The 18,236-nt window shown below is 56.6% G+C and overlaps 1 protein-coding gene across 1 annotated transcript in view; it reads right to left on the bottom strand.

Annotated features, from left to right (window-relative positions):
* Nucleotides 1-14,982, bottom strand: part of LOC142004355 (uncharacterized) — a 44,657-nt gene extending 29,675 nt beyond the window's left edge. The window contains exons 1-5 of the mRNA XM_074981951.1: nt 14,914-14,982; nt 3,259-3,459; nt 2,956-3,015; nt 1,872-1,988; nt 13-1,599 (exon numbers count right to left, since the gene is read on the bottom strand). Coding sequence (XP_074838052.1) covers nt 13-1,599; nt 1,872-1,988; nt 2,956-3,015; nt 3,259-3,397 — 1,903 coding nt within the window. The 5' untranslated portion in view covers nt 3,398-3,459; nt 14,914-14,982. The remainder of the gene's footprint in view (nt 1-12; nt 1,600-1,871; nt 1,989-2,955; nt 3,016-3,258; nt 3,460-14,913) is intronic.
* Between the last annotated feature and the right edge of the window lie 3,254 nt (nt 14,983-18,236).

The following is an 18,236-nucleotide window of genomic DNA, read 5'->3' as shown; positions in this document are numbered from 1 at the left end:
AAGGTGCCTTGCTTGTGTGGATTCTCTGGTGTCTAACAAGGTGTGACTTCAGTCTGAAACTTCTCCCACAGTCAGAACAGTTGACGGATTTTTCTCGTGTGTGGGTTCTCTGATGACGAATGAGATTTGAATGCTCACTGAAGCTTTTCCCACAGTCAGAGCACTTAAAGGGCTTCTCTCCTGTGTGGATTCTTTGATGTGTAATCAGGTTTGCATTCTGACAGAAACTTTTCCCACAGTCAGAGCAGCTGAAGGGCTTCTCGCCTGTGTGGATTCTCTGATGTGTAATCAGGTGTGTGTTCTGACAGAAGCTTTTCCCACAATCCAAACAGCTGAAGGGTTTCTCTTGTGTGTGTGTTCTCCTGTGTGTAACAAGGTCTGAGATCTGCCTGAAGCTTTTCCCGCAGTAAGAGCAGTCAAAGGGTTTCTCCCCTGTGTGGATTCGCTGGTGTTTAATCAGGTGTGTGTTCTGACAGAAGCTTTTCCCACAGTCAAAGCAGTTAAAGGGCTTCTCGCCTGTGTGGGTTCTCTGATGACTAAGGAGATTTGAGTGGCGATTGAAGCTTTTTGTGCAGTTAGAGCATTTAAAGGGCTTCTCTCCTGTGTGGGTTCTCTGATGAGTAATGAGACTGGAGCGATGACTGAAGCTTTTCCCACAGTCGGGGCAGCTAAAGGGTGTCTCTCCTGTGTGGACTCTCCTGTGTATAACAAGGTGTGACCTCAGTCTGAAGCTTTCCCCACAGTCAGCGCACTCAAAGGGTTTCTCCCCTGTGTGGGTTCTCCGATGACTAGTAAGACTTGAGTGATGTCTGAAGCTTTTCCCACAGTCCGTGCAGCTGAAGGGTTTCTCCTGACTGTGTGTTCTCCTATGTCTAATAAGGTTTGAGCTCTGCCTGAAGCTTTTCCCACAGTCAGAACAGTCATAGGGCTTCTCCCCTGTGTGGGTTCTCTGGTGTGTGATCAGGTGTGTATTCCGACTGAAGCTTTTCCCACAGTCTGAACAGTCAAAGGGCTTCTCTCCTGTGTGGGTTCTCTGATGACTAATAAGACTTGAGGGACAACTGAAGCGTTTAGTGCAGTAACAGCATTTAAAAGGCTTCTCTCCTGTGTGGATTCTTCTATGTCTAACAAGGTCTGAGCTCTGTCTGAAGCTTTTCTTGCAGTTAGGGCAGTTATAGGGCGTGTCTCTTGTATGTATTACCTGATGTTTTGTAAGATATGAGGACTGACTGAAGCATTTTCCACAGATGCTGCATTTGAAGGGCTTCTCTTCTGTGTGGGTTTTCTGGTGTAAAATAAGGGCCCGTTTCTTTTGGAAGATTTTCCCACAGTTACTGCAAGCGTAGGGTGCCTCTTGATGGGAGATTTTCTGAGCAACCATTTCTTGATCTTTTTTAACCCCTCTGCTCCTGTGACTGGATGTATACTGCCCCTCCCTTGCAGGGTTTCTCTGCTGCATCTCACAGCTCCCTCCTTGCTCAGGACTCTGAGAAATGTGCCTTTCAGATCCTCCTAGTAACTTCCCACGTGGAGATGTGTGCTCCACTCCTCCCTGCTGAAGATGCTTCTTGTTGTTCTCACTCACCATCCCATCACCTGCTGGGACAGACAGAAAAATGTTCTCTGAAAGGAAAATTGAGAAAGGGGAATAGAAAACAGAGGGACACACCAAATAACTGCTCAGCAGGTTGAATACTCATGACCTGCACTCGTCATCCTTACCCAGCGGAGAGAATCCAGTCCTGCCCCCACCCTCCGGCTGGAGCTGAAGACAGGCTGAAGGGTCAGTCAAACTGGATGAAAACGCACAACTGACATCTGCTAGGACAACACAGAAATTGATTTCTGGGTCACTTTAGCTGATTGCTCACCTGCGTGGGGATCGCTGCTGATCCTCCCTTCATCGCAGCCCTGGAGATGTGGGACGCGCAGCTCCTTCCCTTGTTCCACCCAGAAGATCACATGAGCTTTGGATACTGGAAATCCTGCTTGGGGAGCAATTAGCCAGGTGCTAATCTTGTTCATTAAGGTCTGAGCCATTACTGCTTCCAGCCCAGGATCTGAGTCGCCCACCCAGAGAGGCTCCTTCCCCACCCGGCACAGGCTGAGCTTTGGATAGTACCAGATCCCAGGACACACCCACGTGGAGTAAAGATGCATCACCTCTGCCTCAGGAATGGCCCAACAGTGGTAGTAACTATCCTCCCGTGAGACCCCTCACCCTGCTGCTCCACACCCCCCAGTGCCCCCTGCTCCCAACTTTCACCCCCCCAGACCACCTCTACTTCCACTCTGCTCTTGCACCCCCTCCCGCCCAGACACCCATCCCAGCCCATGCCTGCACCCTCCCACCCATTCAGACCCCACACCTGCTCCCCAGCAGCCCCCTCCCACACTGAAGTTAATCTGGCCTGGGGGAAGCCCTGAACCTCTGTTCCCCCTTATGCACCCTCTGATGCTGGAGCAAGAGGACAGTGAAGTGTCTCAGTCAAGGCCCAGATCAGTGAGGGTTTTGCAGGGTTTATCTATTTCATTTCTCACTCTTACGTGGCTCCTGATTGATTCTTTTTTCCTGTGGATCAGTGGCCCCGACCCAGAAAAGGTCCCCCAGCCTGGTCTAAGTGACTTGCCCAAGGTCACATAGGAAATCCCTCAGGACAGGGAACCGGACACCCATCTCCAGAGAGCAAGTGCAGGGCCTGAAATGCGAGAAGAGCTCTGCTCACATTTATCTACTACAGAGCTATTCCCAAGGAGCGTGAACTGCCTCTTCAACCCCACCTCAGCCCCAGAGCGCAGCCCCTCCCACTGGCAGGAACCAGCATGTCACTGAGATCAGCCACAGCCAGGAAAGGACTCCGGGAACCGCACCCTCCTCCCAGGGGTTCAGCACACTGGCACCGGGGTACCCTGCAGCACTGACAGCAGCCGGACCCAGCCCCACAGCTCTGGTACCTGCCGTTCCCGTCTGCGCCCTCCCACTCACACCTCCGGCCAAGGCAGAACACGGCCAACCTGGTGGGGAAGCACATAGAGACCTGGGCTGTGGGACGGGCAGCAGCCCTGCCATGTCCCTGGACCTGCTTCCCCTGGGAGGGGCCATGGAGGGGCCAGTCTCTCACGCAGGAGCCAATGATCACTGGGACTGACGCTCCTGACACTGGGGCCGGGGGGCAATGAAGGACCCTGAACCAAAGCCAACCCAGCTGCTGCAGGGCCCACACAGCCTCCGACACCCCAGGGGACAGGGATCCTCACCCAGCCAGCGCACGGTCTCATAAATCTCCCGCATCACATCCCTGTGAAGGGCTCTCTGCCCCGGGTCCAGCAGCGCCCACTCCTCCTCCGAGAAACACACAGCCACCTCCTCGAAGGTCACCGGCTCCGCCACAGCCATTTCCTCTCTCCGTCTCTTCGGGGCAGGGGCTGATCTGGAGCACGACCTGGGGGTTCTGCAGCCTGGCGGGGAGAAGGGCAATTGGAGACACTTCAGAAGGGGCTTTAATCCCTTCCACAGCCCTAATCTCCCTGATTCTTTCCCTGATGACAGATGTGCCAGACTCTGACATTTTGGGCAAATGCTTGAGTCTATTACATAAACACACACAAGTTGGATCCCAAATCCATGTTCATTTCTCCCAGTACACGGCTTGAGTTTCAACATTACTGCACCCGCAAGAATGGATTTGGTTCTGAGTGCCCAGTGTGTCTGAGAAACAAGCTGCATATTCAGCTGTCTAAGAATGGATATAGGTGTCTAAATTTAGGCTCCTGTAGTTAAAGCCCCCAGTCCTCCTCTATTTACATGCAACAGACCCAGGCCTCTCATCAGGACTAAACTGGGAGAGACTTTATAAACCCTCTCCACAACAGTGACTAAGTGAAGTGAACACAACTCTTCAGATGCTTGTTATTCAACAGGCGTGGGGAGTGTTTGCAGGGTGAAATCCTAAAATTCATTTATTCATTCACAGGATCAGGAGGAATCACCGGATCATGTAATCTGACCTGTGTCACAACTCATTGTATGTAACCCAGTTACCCCCTACAAACCCCGGTTTCCCCAAAGTGTATTTTCTAGAAAGCCGTGCAGTGTTAGTTTGAAGGCATCGACACATGGAGGAGCCACCACTTTGATCATTTGTTTAAGCAGCAAATTATCTTCCCTAACATTTGTGCTTTGTTTCTAATCTGAAAGTGCCTGGCTTCAGCTGGCAGTTACTTGTTCACACTGAGCCATTAGCCACTACACCCAAGAGCCCTTGGGGAGCAGTAGTTTCTCTCCATGAACACACTTGCACAGTGGAAGCCAGTCAGCTTTTAGCCTTTCAGTGCACTGATTGTTTTGAACCAACACCGTATTTAAACTGAACTGACAGAGCATTGAAATCTCTGAGATTCAAAACAGACAGGTTCGCAGGGCCTTAACTTCAGACGCTTCACGTCACGCCACGTAGACAAACCCAGAATAAGGGAGCAAAAGGAGGATTAATAAACTCCGTTAATTCCTCTAGTTTAAAATGCACACAAATGGGAGGCCACAGATTTTCAGCCACAAATACCCGCGACGACAAGGCCGTCGCGTTTAGCCCACAATCAGTAGCAGAGCTTGTCACAATGTTTAACTTTGCATCCTAGAAGGCAGTAGAGTCTGTGTCCTTGGTGGTAAGTGTCTGTTTTGCTACAGACTAAAGGACAGGTATTAGCTATTCCTCTACTGAAACACTGGGGAAAAGCCACAGCTGGTACGGCTGCCACTATGCCCCATACACAACCCAGTCAGAAAAGGATAATTCAGCATCAAAACAAAAAGCAGTCAAGTAGCACTTTAAAGACTAGCAAAATAGTGCTACTTGCCTGCTTTTTGTTTTGATAGTGTATAGACTAGCATGGCTTCCTCTCTGTTACTATTCAACACGCAAGGATAATTCAGCGTGAGAGAACGAAGAACTTGGCTGAAACAGCTCGTAACAGACAGACCATACACAGAAAGCTCGGACAGTGAAATATGCAATTAGAAGCATAGACACATCATGAGTAAAACAACATTTAGATATCCAGGAAATAAGACTAATGGAAAAAGAACATCTGGCGTTTGCAGGGTAGGGAATGACTTGCCAGCAAAGGATAGTAAGTTTTGATTACAAAAGGTTTTTCAGAAGTATCTCTGTGTTTTTACACACAAAAAATCTGCTGGGTAGTGAATACGTGCAAACCAAGATCTACCGCCGCAGGGGCATGTGCCAAAGAAAGAAGGCCTGAAGACGCCAGTGAAGCAGGTTGCTTGTCTCCACATGAAGCAGTCATCATGAATGACATCTACCTGACTCACGATCGGGTCTGAAAGACTTTGGGTGAGGTCAATCTCTGTAAATTTCTTGTACGCAGCTTCACATTAGCTGTGACATCCGGCCATCTGTTTTGTTAGCAGTTTATCAAAAAGTTTGCTTGTTTTATGCCACTAAGAGTTCAGTACAGCGATGACAGATCGTTACGGGGGTTAGAATTTAAGGCACAAAGTTAAACATTGCGAACCGATTGTACAGGGGTGTGAGCAGCCAGCTCTGACCTGCACCTCTGGGTCCCAGCAGCCTGGGGCAGGCCGAGGTGTGATGGGCTGCGATAGGTAGCGTGTGGTCAGCAGCACCAGGCTGCCCATGCATGCAGAGGGGCGAAGGGGCAATTACAAGGGAGCAGGAAATTTAACAGGCCTTGGGCGGATGGGACACAGACATCCCCCACAGCCCCTGGGCACACACCACCAGAGATGTCTCAAGGCTGACCAACAACTGGGCGTGATACCAGTCCACAACCGCACTCCAGGCACCTGGCACTGTCCCCTACGCAAAAGGCACCAGCCCGGCCCAGCCACTCCACAATCCCCCACCAAATGGGCTCCTTCATCCTATGGCGCTGTGACACGCCCACCCGCTAACACCTCTGTGCTCTGTCAGGCCCTGCCTCAGCAGCCAGTAACACACTCTAGAGTTCTGCCTTTACGAGGGCTGCAGCCACACAGGGGCAGAGCACACAGGAGCTAGGGGACAGCATCGGATTGAGTCTGGCACAGCAGCAGGAGATCCCAAGTGCTGGCCATGGCTCGGACACTGAGCCTGTTGCACGCAACCTGCCCCAGACGGGGACAAGAACACCCACCTTCCCTGGGCCTGCACTTCTTCTGAGCCATTATGTCATCCCCCCACACCCCATGAGTCCTGCAGGCAACTGTCACTTCTGCCACCAGATGGCTGACAATCCCTGTCACAAGCCGCACCGCTCGGGGCTGAAATGCTCCCCTCCTGCACCCTTCCAGAGCCAGCACCTGCATCCCCTCCTGCACCCTGAACCCCCACCCCACACCTCAGCCCCCTGCCCCCTCCCAGAGCCAGCACCTGCATCCCCTCCTGCACCCTGAACGCCCAGCCCTGCACCTCAGCCTCCTGCCCCCTCCCAGAGCCAACACCTGCATCCCCTCCTGCACCCTGAATGCCCAGCCCTGCACCTCAGCCCCCTGCCCCCTCCCAGAGCCAGCACCTGCATCCCCTCCTGCACCCTGAATCCGCCCAGCCCTGCACCTCAGCCCACTGCCCCCTCCCAGAACCAGCACCTGCATCCCCTCCTGCACCCTGAATGCCCAGCCCTGCACCTCAGCCCCCTGCCCCCTCCCAGAGCCAGCACCTGCATCCCCTCCTGCACCCTGAATCCGCCCAGCCCTGCACCTCAGCCCACTGCCCCCTCCCAGAACCAGCACCTGCATCCCTTCCTGCACCCTGAACTCTAACCCCTGCACCTCAGCCCCCTCCCACAGCCAGCACCTGCATCCCCTCCTGCACCCTGAACCCCCACCCCACACCTCAGCCCCCTGCCCCCTCCCAGAGCCAGCACCTGCATCCCCTCCTGCAACACCCCCAGCCCTGCACCTCAGCCCCCTTCCCCCTCCCAGAGCCAGCACTCGCATCCCCTCCTGCACCCTGAACCCCCGACCCCTGCACCTCAGCCCCCTGCCAGAGCCAGCCCCCCTCCTCCAGCAGCATTCCCTGCAAGCTGAGTGCTTGGTCCACCACCCAGGAGAGATTCAGCTGGGACCATGTGTTTCTGTCGGTGGTGTAAAGTTACACGTCTTGGCACACCTGTGCTTCAGCCATCTGCCCCTGGCTTGACCGCCCCTCTCAAGCCTGCATGCATCCCCTGCTACACCCTGGACCTCGCCCCTGCTCCTGCCACAGCCAGCACCCTCCTGCACCCCTGCCCAGGCTCTGCACCCCTCCCACAGCCAGCATCCAAATCCCCTCCTGAGCCCTCAACCCTTCCTGCACCCCACAAACCAGACCCAGACAGGACCCCATTTCCAGAGCCAGCACCCAACACCACTCCTGTACGCCAACCGTGAAAACGTGTGCATGGGGCGGTGGAAGTGACAGGCAGGGTGAGGAGTCAGCAGGGCAGGGCTTGTGTTGCTCTTATATTCCCAAAGTGATCGGGACACACCGAGGATGGCGGCCACTAGCGTACAGCCTCAGCCCAGTGCTGCTGTGCATGTGTGTGATGATACAGACACACAAGTGTGACCTGGGGGGCTGTGACATCAGATTCTGACACGAACACGCAAAACACTTTTGCGACCACTATTCTATGCTGGCATAAAACACTGGGCAGAGTTGGCCACGTGAGGCATCTATTGAAATCTTTTGGAAGTCACTGAGCCTGTTTCTACTGCTCATGGGCACGTGTCATTTTGGTACTCACACTTACAAGTACTGCTCTGTTGCGGTACTTCAAATATTTGCCCCTGGGAGACCTCCACAGGAGGCCTTGCAACCTACTGCAAGAGGGTTACTAGTCCAGTCAATCAGTACTAGATGGACAAAGGGCCTGGATAGCCTCCAGTCCACATCTGAGGAACTTTCCTGCGAACCCTCCAACCAGCAGATAGCGAATGGCTGACTGCCTGAAAAGGACATGGACAGGCGACTTGCTCATGTGACACGATCCATCCTGGGCGCGCTTTTACACAGCAGGAATGTGGAACTGCCTCCACCCAGGCAAGGGTATAAAGAGTGCCCTGGGGTTCCTCCATCTTTGTCTTCACTCCAGCTCATCATTACACAAGCATCTTTGTTATGAACTTGGGCCTCGAAACACTGATGATCACCCTAAGAAAGGATGTGGTAACTTGATTGCTCTAACAATTTCCTCTCAACTTTTCTTTCCCCCTTTCTTTCTTTTACTGAACCTGTAGATTCAGTGTGCCCCTTTGGGCAGATCTGAGGTATAAATGGACCAGGGAATGGGGCTGGTCCTTTGGGATTGGGAGACCCCCTTTCACTTTGGTGAAGTTGGTTTTCACAACGCCGCATCTGCGTAAGGACAGATACTGCTTCTGTGGCACAAGAGCAGCTGGAACATGCAAGGGAACTTCTTGCACGACTTCTTGAGGGCCAACGTGGCAACAGATGTGCTCTTCGTAACTGGTTTGGTGCCTTACAGCGGAGAACCCCCAGCCTCAGTCTTTAAGCTATTTGCCCCAAGTTGGCCCTCTCAATGGGACCCAAAAAGTTCCAACATTACAGGGGCAATTTCCTTCCCCTCACTGCATCAATTCCCTCCATACCGCCAAAGGACCTGGGGCTTTCTCCACCCCCTGCTGTCTCCCAGGGCAGACCAGATGTCTCTCTGGAGTCTGCTTTGGTTCAAAACTCCCTCACGTGCCAGACAGGACGCCTGTGATCTGCAGGGGGAGGGTGGCAGATCAGATGATCTAACCACCTCTCCTGGCCTCAAAGTCTGCAACTTTCTACAAACTGCCCGTGGCACTGAGCAGCCAGCCTGATCCCCAGATCTAATCCTGAGTGAGTGGGGATGACCCACGGGAGCAGCTCAACCATGCAAAGGGGTGGCCAGGAGCAGGACGTGAGCCCTGCCGGGGTGGGGGGGTGGCAGTGACATCTCAAGGGCCTTTTGCAGCACTGGAGCTGATTGGTTAACGGTAGTTGGAAGGCGGTGACTTCAGAATGCCCATGACAAGGTGGGGGAAGGTGGGACAGGCTGCAGGGGAGGGAGCATCTCACAGACCCTCAGGGCTTTGCTGCAGGGAGTCGCCTTGAGCTCTGCTCTAGTGGCCAGAGAGAGAATTCAGAGCCCTGCATGCGAGTTCAAGGAGGAACCTCTGCGGCGTTTCCTCCTGTCCCCCAGAGCTAGTGACAGACGTCCCCGTGGGGAAGGCAAGAGCCTGCGGGAGGTTTGGTACCCACCGCCTGAGCCAGCTGGTGCTGGGCACACTGGTGGCAGGGAAAACACTGGGTTAAGGTGGGAGAAATTTTCCCTGTAGGCCACTGTTTCCCAAACTTAAAACATTCGCATCTGCTTTTGGGACTTCAGCCTTCGTGGCGTGCGCTCCCCCCAGTGTTTAGTGCCCCATTCTGAGAAATTCATTTTCTGCTGTGAACCGCCAGTGGCACACGTACCACACTTTGGGAAACACTGCTCTAGGCCTTTGTCCCTCACAGTCACTGTGGACACGAGGGGTTCTCTTTGTTTCCAGTTTCCCTGCTCCCCTCCCTCCCGGTGAGATGCCCTCACACAGAGATGGGACGGACAGAGAGCTTGGAGTGGTCCCCACTGTGACCTGAGCCATCCCTGGGCCATCTGGGGGAACTCACAGCTTCCTGCCCCTCAGAGGCTCAGTGATGACCGGCTAAGCGGGGACTTCGGCTCTCCCCTTTGCATCCCGCCAGGTCACCTGACAGCCTAAGGAGTGTCCCAGGCTCAGGCTCTCCTCCCACACCCACACAGTCCCCAAGGGCCCCCCCGGCCTCTGAGCAGGGCCAGGGACTCGGCGGCCAATCACCTGCCTCGTATGGGCTCTGCTTTTCCATGAGATCCCACAGGCAGCCCAGGCCCAGCCACCTTACGGCCCCTCTGCACTCACAGTCACTCATCTGCATGGAATACGGAGCTGCACAGCGGGATTGGCATCAGGGGCCCAGCTCCATGGTGCCCTCAGGCCAAGTACCTGTATGTCCTTTGCCCCAAGTGGAGGCGAGCTCTCTGCCACAGCCCCACCAGCCTGGGCTTTGGTGTCACTTCAGTCTGACGGTACAGGAGTGGGGGTGTGATGGGGCTTGTGCCCAGGAGACAGGTGTGCTGCTCCGACTCCACTGGTGGAGCTGGAGAGAGAGTCTCTCTCGCCTGTGGACGCTGCGAAGGCACCTCAGGGTTAGGGCTGCAGACCAAAAGAAAGAAAGAGGGAGCATGGGCCTGCCCCCTGCTGCCAGCACCAGCCCCTCCCTGCCCCCCACATGCCTATGAAGCAGAGGGCGCCCGAAGTGCAGGGCCCCAGCTAGTTCCCAACTTTGTCCTATAAGGCCCAGGGCCAAAACCAGAGCTGCTCCACACAGGGCTACAGCTGAACTCCCTGATGGGGGAAAGCCGGAGTCACCTGCCTCAGGTCAAGGCCAGAGCCACCCCACCCCGGGCAACAGCCTGGGCTGCCCACCTGGGGCTCAAGCTGCAGCCACCCCACCTGGGGCTAAGCATAGAAGAGCCTCCCTGAGGCCAAAACCAGAACCTCTGCACCTGGGGCCAAAGCCAAGCTTCTGTACACAGGGCCAAAGCCAGAGCCACCTCACCAGGGTCCACAGCCAGATCTGCCCCACCCAGGGCCAAAAGCAGAGCCACCACGATCAGGGCTAAACCTGGATCAGGGCTAAACCTACCATGCAGGGGGCGACGGTCAGAGCGGCCACATCCAGAGCCCACTGCCCAGGCCCACAGCCAGAGCCTGCACGACTAGGACCAAAGCTGGAGCTGCCATGCCCAGGGTCAAGACTGGAGCTGCTATATCCACACCCAAAGCCTGAACCTTCCCACCCAGGGCCAAACCCACAGCCGCCTCGCCTGGAACCAAAGCCAGAAACACCCTGTACAGGGCCAAAGCCGCTACGCCCATGGCCAAACCTGGAGCCATCCAGCCCAGTGCCAGAACCTGTCCTGCCAGGGCCAAAGCTGAAGATGCCCCACCCAAGGCCAGAGTCAGAACATCCCCCTCCGGGGCCCAATCCTGAGACACCAAGGCCAGCACCAAAGCTGGAGCCACTCCACCTGGGGCCAAAGAGAAAGCAGCTACACACAGGGCCAAAGACGGAACTGCCCCACCCTGGAGCAATACTACAGCCATATCCCTGGCTGTAAAGCCAGAGCCACCCCGCCCAGGGGAAAAGCTGTAGCTCTCCTAACCATGGCCAAAGCTCGATCTGCCCTGCACAGAGCCACAGTTAATACTGGAGCCAAAACTAAAACAATCCCAACCAGGGCAAATGCCAGAGCTGCCTTGTCCAAAGCCAAAGGAAGAGCAGACCTGTCGGGGGCCTAAAACAGAGCTGTCACTTGTTACCAACCAGCCCTGTGATTTTGGGGAACCAGAGCATGGCCACCTGTCAGCGCTGTGCTGTTGGGAAAGCCAGGGAGTGACACTCCTGGAAAACACGTCCCCCTTCCCCCAGGCCTGTGCTTGAATCAAAGACAAATCACTGAAACTGGCAGGGGTGGACACACCTAAATCCCACCAACAAGGTGACTGGATTCAGGAAACACTCCCAGCCTCATCTGCATTGAAGATAGACCAGAAAGACATCTCCACTAGCACAATGAAGGAAGAACAGCTCTTCCAAAGCAGGAGCCGCACTGAATTCTGGGATATCAAAAGCAGAGAAGCACTGCCTGATGGGAAATCTCTGCTCCAGTTGCTAATGAACCCAGACCTGCTCACACCCAAATTAGTCATTATCAGACCAATTCTAGTAATGGAGCCTATTGATACCCAAAATACTGAAACTCCCTAGGTGCACTGTGAGCTCCTTCAAGGAGCATCACCCATAGCCAGGCATGACCTGCCTCTATTGTCTCACCTCTGTTTACCCACAATCAAACCCAGTGTTCTTGAACCATTGTCCCGTCTCTCCTATTTAGCTCTCTGTCCAGACTCAGCAAGAGAGTGTGGAAGAACAACAAGCTGTACACTCACACCAAAATGCAAGTCTACAGAGCCTGCATCCTCAGCACCCTCCTTTATGGCAGCGAGACTTGGACCCTGTATGCCCGCCAGGAAAAGAGGCTGAACGTCTTCCACTTGCACTCCCTCAGGCGCATCCTTGGAATATCATGGAAGGACAGAGTGACCAACACCGCCGTCCTCGAGCAAGCTGGAATCCCAACCATGCGCACCCTCCTCAGGCAGCGTTGGCTCCGCTGGCTTGGCCACATCCACAGGATGAATGATGGAAGTGTTGGCAGGGGAAACGTTGTTATATTCTGTACTCATAGAAACATTGTTTTGTAAATGAATGCTTACTGATGTTCCCATGAGGTTCAATATTGTATTTAGCGTTGTTAGTGACTCCTCCTTAATTTTCTCATGAAATTCAGCATTGTTTTGTTGCTGAAATCCTGTTCATGTTCTACATGACTGAATAACTCTACCGCCCTGTAACTTACATTCTGTTAATAATCTATTGGTACTTTACCGCCTGATTAATAGGGAATTACCAAAGCGGAATGTCATATGAGCAGTAGGAATTCAGTTTGAGCTGGAGGAATGGATAAAGGGAGTATGAGAAACCCTCCCCTGGTTTGTTGGGGGAGGAGGGTGAACAAAGGAGGAGAGAGGTATAAGTATTGCTCACTGCTTGTTGCAAGGTGTGCAGGCTTTGAGGAGAGATCCCCCTGCACCTTACTTGGCATGCCAAATAAAGATTCTTCTTCCACTCTCGGTGTGTTATTGGGCCAGCGTTGCACACCGGGCACGAACTGCCACTGTGCCACCTTAAGAAGGAGGCAACAGAAGGATTCCAAAAGACATCCTGTATGGTGAGCTAGCCTCTGGCAAAAGACCTCCCAGACACCCCCAGCTGCGCTACAAAGATGTCTGCAAGAGAGACCTCAGAGAGGTAGACATCGAGCTGGACAACTGGGAAGAACTAGCAGACGACCGTGGCAGATGGAGGCAGGGGTTGCACAAGGGCCTTCAGAAGGGCGAGATGAGGATCAGACAGCTAGCAGAGGAGAAGCAAGCGCACAGAAAGCACAATAAGGACTTGCCAGACACCTGTCACTCTCGTGTGGGTCTTCATAGTCACAGTAGATGCTGCAAATGAAGCCCTCAATTGAAACTATAAAGGGCGCGATCCATAGTCTATGCAGACTGAAGGATGCCTACGTCCCGTCTCTAAAAAACACCTCCCCTTGCTCAAGAAACTGTTCTGATGCCTGGATGTAAACTCTACATCAGTTCCATTGAGACCTCATCATCTCCCACCTGATTGTGCTGGGGGCCTGCCTGTCTCCTGCCCTCTGGATCCCCAGCAACCATTACCATCTGGGACCCTGATCAGTGCAAGCTTCATGGAGTGGTGAGATCTCTCTCTCTCTCGGCATAGCCTCCTAACCTTGCCTTATGGAATTAGTTCTGTGGTTTGCTAGCCCTAACACTTGTAATCAGTTTATTTACTATTGTAACAGTTAAATATATATTCACTACCCAAAGTACATAACTTTCTTTGTTACACTGGTTGCTTCTCTCTCTTTCTTCCTCTCTGGCTCACTCTTCCTCAGGGGGGGTGTTTCGGCTTCCCCATTCACTCTGCAACAGCACATCTTGTACCAAAGCTAAAAGATGCCTGTGGTGCCCAGAACTCCTGTGGGGTCTGCCCATCGAGTGGGTCACTAGCAGAATGGTTGTGCTGTGAAAGTGGGGTGGCATCTGAGAGTGCTGTTTAACTCAGCCATGGAGTCCAAGGGCACATAAGGACCACAGCTCAGCACTGCTGTGCAACCAGCCACTGAGTACAGCGACATTTAAGGTGTCAGCTTGTAAGTGCTGACTGACCAGTCCTCTCCGACGAGCTCTGGCAGCGAGAGGGAGCATGAGTGCGTCCGCCTGAGGCCAGGGTGAGAAGAAGTGAATCCTGTGGACCCTGCACTGGGCAGAACAGCTCCCTCGGGAGGGAGCAGTGACGCTCCTTAGGAATACTAATGTCACGAGCAGCACACTGGCAGAGTTACTCACCTCTCCTCCCGTGACCCCAAACAAACGAGCACACCCCAAATAACGGGCAAAGCTGCTAACACACGCCCAGGGGCACAGCCAGAAATACCACCACAGGGCCAACGCTGGAGCCCCTGCACTAGGGGCAAATCCAGAGCTGCGGTGTGCAGGGCCGAAGTGGAGCCGCCCCGCTCCGAGCCACAGGCCAGATCCACCACCCCCAGGGCCAAAACTAGACCAAAGCCAGAAGCTCTGCACTGGGGAGCCACGGCCCGAGCTGCCTCACCCAGCGCCAGGCACCCCACGACAAAGCCGGAGCCGCTGCAGCCAGGGCCGGGGCCGGGGCCGGGGCCCCCCGCGCCTGGGGCCAAAGGCACCGGTGTGCACGTGATTATAAAGCCGGAGCCACAACACGCCCAGGGCCAAAGCCGGAGCCGCCTGGCCGGGGCCGGGGCCGGGGCCAAACACGGCCGCTTCCTGCCTGTGGACCCAGAGCCGAGCGCAGCCCCCGGGGGCGGGGGGGCAGAGCCGGAGCCTGCACAGAAAAGGCCAACCCGGGACTGCCGCGTCCGGGGCCACAACCAGAACCGCCCCCCCCGGGTCGCGGCCGCAGCCGCAGACGGGGAGAGACGCCGGGACCGGGGCCACCCCCAGAACAGCCCCGCCCCGCGCCGCGCCAGAGCCGCCAACCCAGACGCGCGTCCCCGGGCTGGTGACGGAGCCGCCCCGCGGGCTCTCCGTGAGACGCGCCGAGCCACAGCCACAGCCACAGCCACAGCCACAGCCACAGCCACTGCCACTGCCACTGCCACTGCCACTCCTCCCCGCGGCGCCCCGCCCCGCCCCGCCCCGCCCCCGGCCCCGCCACGCACCGCGGTGTCCCGAGCTCCGCTCTCCCCTCACGCCACAGCGGCTCCGCCGCGCGCGCCGCGCACACTCAGTGCCGCTTGCTGCCTCGCGCAGAGACAAGCAGTAAGAGGGACCAATCGCAGCGCGAGGAGGGCGGGGTCTAAGCAGCTACGGATAGCGATTGGCCGGAAGGATGCAGAAGGGGAGGGGCTGGAGAAAGGAGGCGGTGGATCTCCCCCCCGCGGGGTCCCTGGGCGCAGCGAGCCGGGCCCTGCGGGGCTGCCCCGGGCTGCGGGGTCCTAGCGCCCCCTCTTCCCACCCCCGGACTTGGGATGTGGGCGGGGCCGGGAGCGGAGCTCTGCGGGCGGGGCACAGGGACCGGCCGGTCTCCCGGCCGCGGCCGAGGGGTCCTAGCGCCGCCCCGTCGCTGCTCAGCTCCCCGCTCCGCAGGGCCCGGCCGGGAAGCCGCGGGCGGGGTTACACCCGCTCTGGTACCAGCCGGGCGCAGGGAGCCGCGGGGCGGGGCGGGTCTCGGTCCCCCCGCCCTCCCCCAGCCCCGGCCGGAGCGCCCCGCTCTGCCCCCCTCGCCCCAGGGAGCGGCCGGGGCGGGGTGCGGGAGGGGAGCCCCTGCGATTTGCGGCGCCCGTGCAGGGGGTGGGAGGGGCAGAGCGGGGCCGCGCTGAGGGCTGCGGGGCTGGAGCAGGGCGGGGAGGCAGGAGCTGGGGGGTGCTGCAGCGTCCCCCTATTTTACAGGGGTACCAGCTGCAGCCACCCAGGGCTGCGCTCTCAGCCCCAGGCCTGCCCCAGCCCTGCCCCAGCCCTGCCCTGCTCCAGTGGATGTGCACAGCTGGGGACCCCACCTGCAGGGGGGACACAGGCTGGGGCTGGCGGCCGGGGGTGGTGCTGCCTGCACCCGGCTGTCCCATCCTGGCTGCGTGTGCCTAAGGGCGCCCCGTCCCCCGGGGCCCCAACATGCTGCACACACCCAGCTGGCTGCAGTTCTCTTGGAGAAGTTGAGGGAGGGGGTTTGTTCTCCCCTCACGGGCTGAGAGGAGTTCAAGTCCATGGAATCAGGCCCTTGGCTTTGCCTTTCTCCTCACTTGTCAGCTGTGTGCGCAGGTGCAGGAAGTAGGGGTGCTGCAATACCCCACTTCTTGCACCTGGCTTCCCTTGGGCCCAGGGGCTGGCCCTGCTGTGAAACCATTAGTCTAAGGGCCTGGCCCCTGAGCCGCCCCTCTGAGGTTGTGCTGGCCCCACAGCCCCCAAGGTCTCATCACCCTCCACCCCTCGGGTTCCACCCCTGGCCTGGGGCTCCACAGCCCCCGCTAGCTGTAGCTAGGCTGCAACTGCCCTGGACCAAACAGACCAGATGGCATTTGCAGCAATGGCATCCGATCTGTACGGGAAGGGAGAGTTACCCCAGGTGTGACCCCAGCCTGGGCAGCAAGAAGTACGAACAGCTGCAGGGAGGCACAGCTCAGAACTCCCCACCCGAAAAAAGTTGCTGCACCCCCAGCTGAGAGCTCAGGGAGCAGCCCAGGTAGTGACCAGCCCTTCTCCCCAGCTCCCTCCTTCCTCTCCTGGGCTCTCCCAGACCCCTCCCACGGTTTCCTTCACACCCTGGAGCGCCCCAAGGACCTGCAGGTGTCCTTCAGGCCCCTCCTAGAGCGAAATGTCTCCTGACGCTACTGGGGCCTTCAAAAAGCTTCTGCCCAGGCTCAGGAGTTGGAGTCCCATGTTGGGCGTCCTGTCTCTTTGCTTAGGAGTGGTTGTTCTCACACCTGTGTCCTTGCTTTCCAGTCAAGGTCGCAGGAGGAGAGAACAATGAAATCCTCAGCTAGGTCACGACAACAGTTTTTTCTTCAAAACAGCCCTTCCCGATTAACGAACCTGAGGGGAGAAACTGTCCCTTGATTTTAAGGCATTGTAATGTCTTGTCATGTGGAATAGGCCCCAAGGAGCTGAAAGAGAAATAAATTGTCTATCAGAAAGGAGAGCACAGCTCAGCTTTCCATCCTCTGACATTTGCCTGCCTGTTGGCTCATTGTGCGTACATCTTGGGAGTCAGCCTGAACTTATGCAGCAGGGCTTGTTTGACCCATTCCTAGTCCTTCGGCTGCAGCCCCTCCAGCTGGTTGAGCACCACTGCGGCCTTCTGGTCCAGCCATGGGCTGAGCTGTCGGAGCCATTCAACTGGGGGAACCTGGTGCACCTCACAGTCTCGCTCAAAGGAGGTGAGAAACCCATCCAGGTCCCCCAGGTCCTTACACTGGGGCAGCATGTGTGTCTCAAAGTGACTGCCTGCCCCGGGCCTCCTGGCCCTCTCCCCACTCACCGCAGCTGGGGCTTCTTTACTTCTCATCTCCACCATGGTCTGCTCATGCTACTGCTCTCTCCCATTCCTGGGCTTCCAGTTCCCTCAATCGCACCTCAAACTCCAGCCGTCACAGCGCTGCCATGGGGGACTCCACCTGGGATGGATCCCTGCTAGCTGAGCGCGACCTGACGGGTGCCGCATCTGTCTGGCGGCGTCCAGCCCCCACTCCTGCCTGAGAGTCTGAAACACTCACTGGGAGTAAACCCGCCACTTCCTGCTGAGGCAGGATCTGACCCCCTGGACTGGTCATTCTCTTCCAGCTAGCCAATCAGCTGTGCCGTGGTTGCTTTCCCCACAGCCAGGTCCCTCTCTGTGCACAGCCCCAGGATGTCTGCCTTCATCTCCCTGCCATACCCCTGGGGTGCTGACTCACCGGCCGAAGCTGCAGAGCTGCACAGTTCCCAAAAATCACTTTGTTCTGCCTCCAACCCCCCTGGCTCTTGTGTGTCTCCTTCCTTCTACTGCACCCAGTCAGTCGCTGCTGGGAGCTCATCCGTGGGTGCAGTGCATCCCACCGCTGCCACCAGTGTGATGGGGTTCAGGGGTCCCCAAGCACTGCACCCCATCTGCAGGCAGGGGTGACTCTCACTCTGCAGGTAGAACAGGCAGTTTATTAGTCGACAGGCCCAGCTCAGCACAGAGGTGTCAGTACAGTCGGCAGAGACAGTCATTCCAACCCATCCTGGGGAGAGGAGCCCGAGGGGGGCCCCTATGGGGTGTAGATTCCCCCTCAGCCCAGGCTGGCTGCCTTCCCACTGTCCCCCTGCTTCCAACTGCTGCCTCTGATTCAAAACCCAGCTCGGCTCCTCCCTGTTCTTTGTTCAGGTCAGAGGTGTCACCTGCCAGATTAGGTGACAGCCCCAGGGGGTCATCCTTAGCCTTCATGAGCTGCTCTGCTTGTCACACACACACCCACCCCGACCCTCATACACCCACCCCAAAGTCCATCACACCACAGCAGCCCTACAC

This window comes from Carettochelys insculpta, chromosome 31 (genome assembly GCF_033958435.1).
Source record: "Carettochelys insculpta isolate YL-2023 chromosome 31, ASM3395843v1, whole genome shotgun sequence".
Classification (NCBI taxonomy): domain Eukaryota; kingdom Metazoa; phylum Chordata; order Testudines; family Carettochelyidae; genus Carettochelys; species Carettochelys insculpta.
Note: the sequence above shows the minus strand (reverse complement) of the source record. Positions and strands in the feature narration are given on the sequence as shown.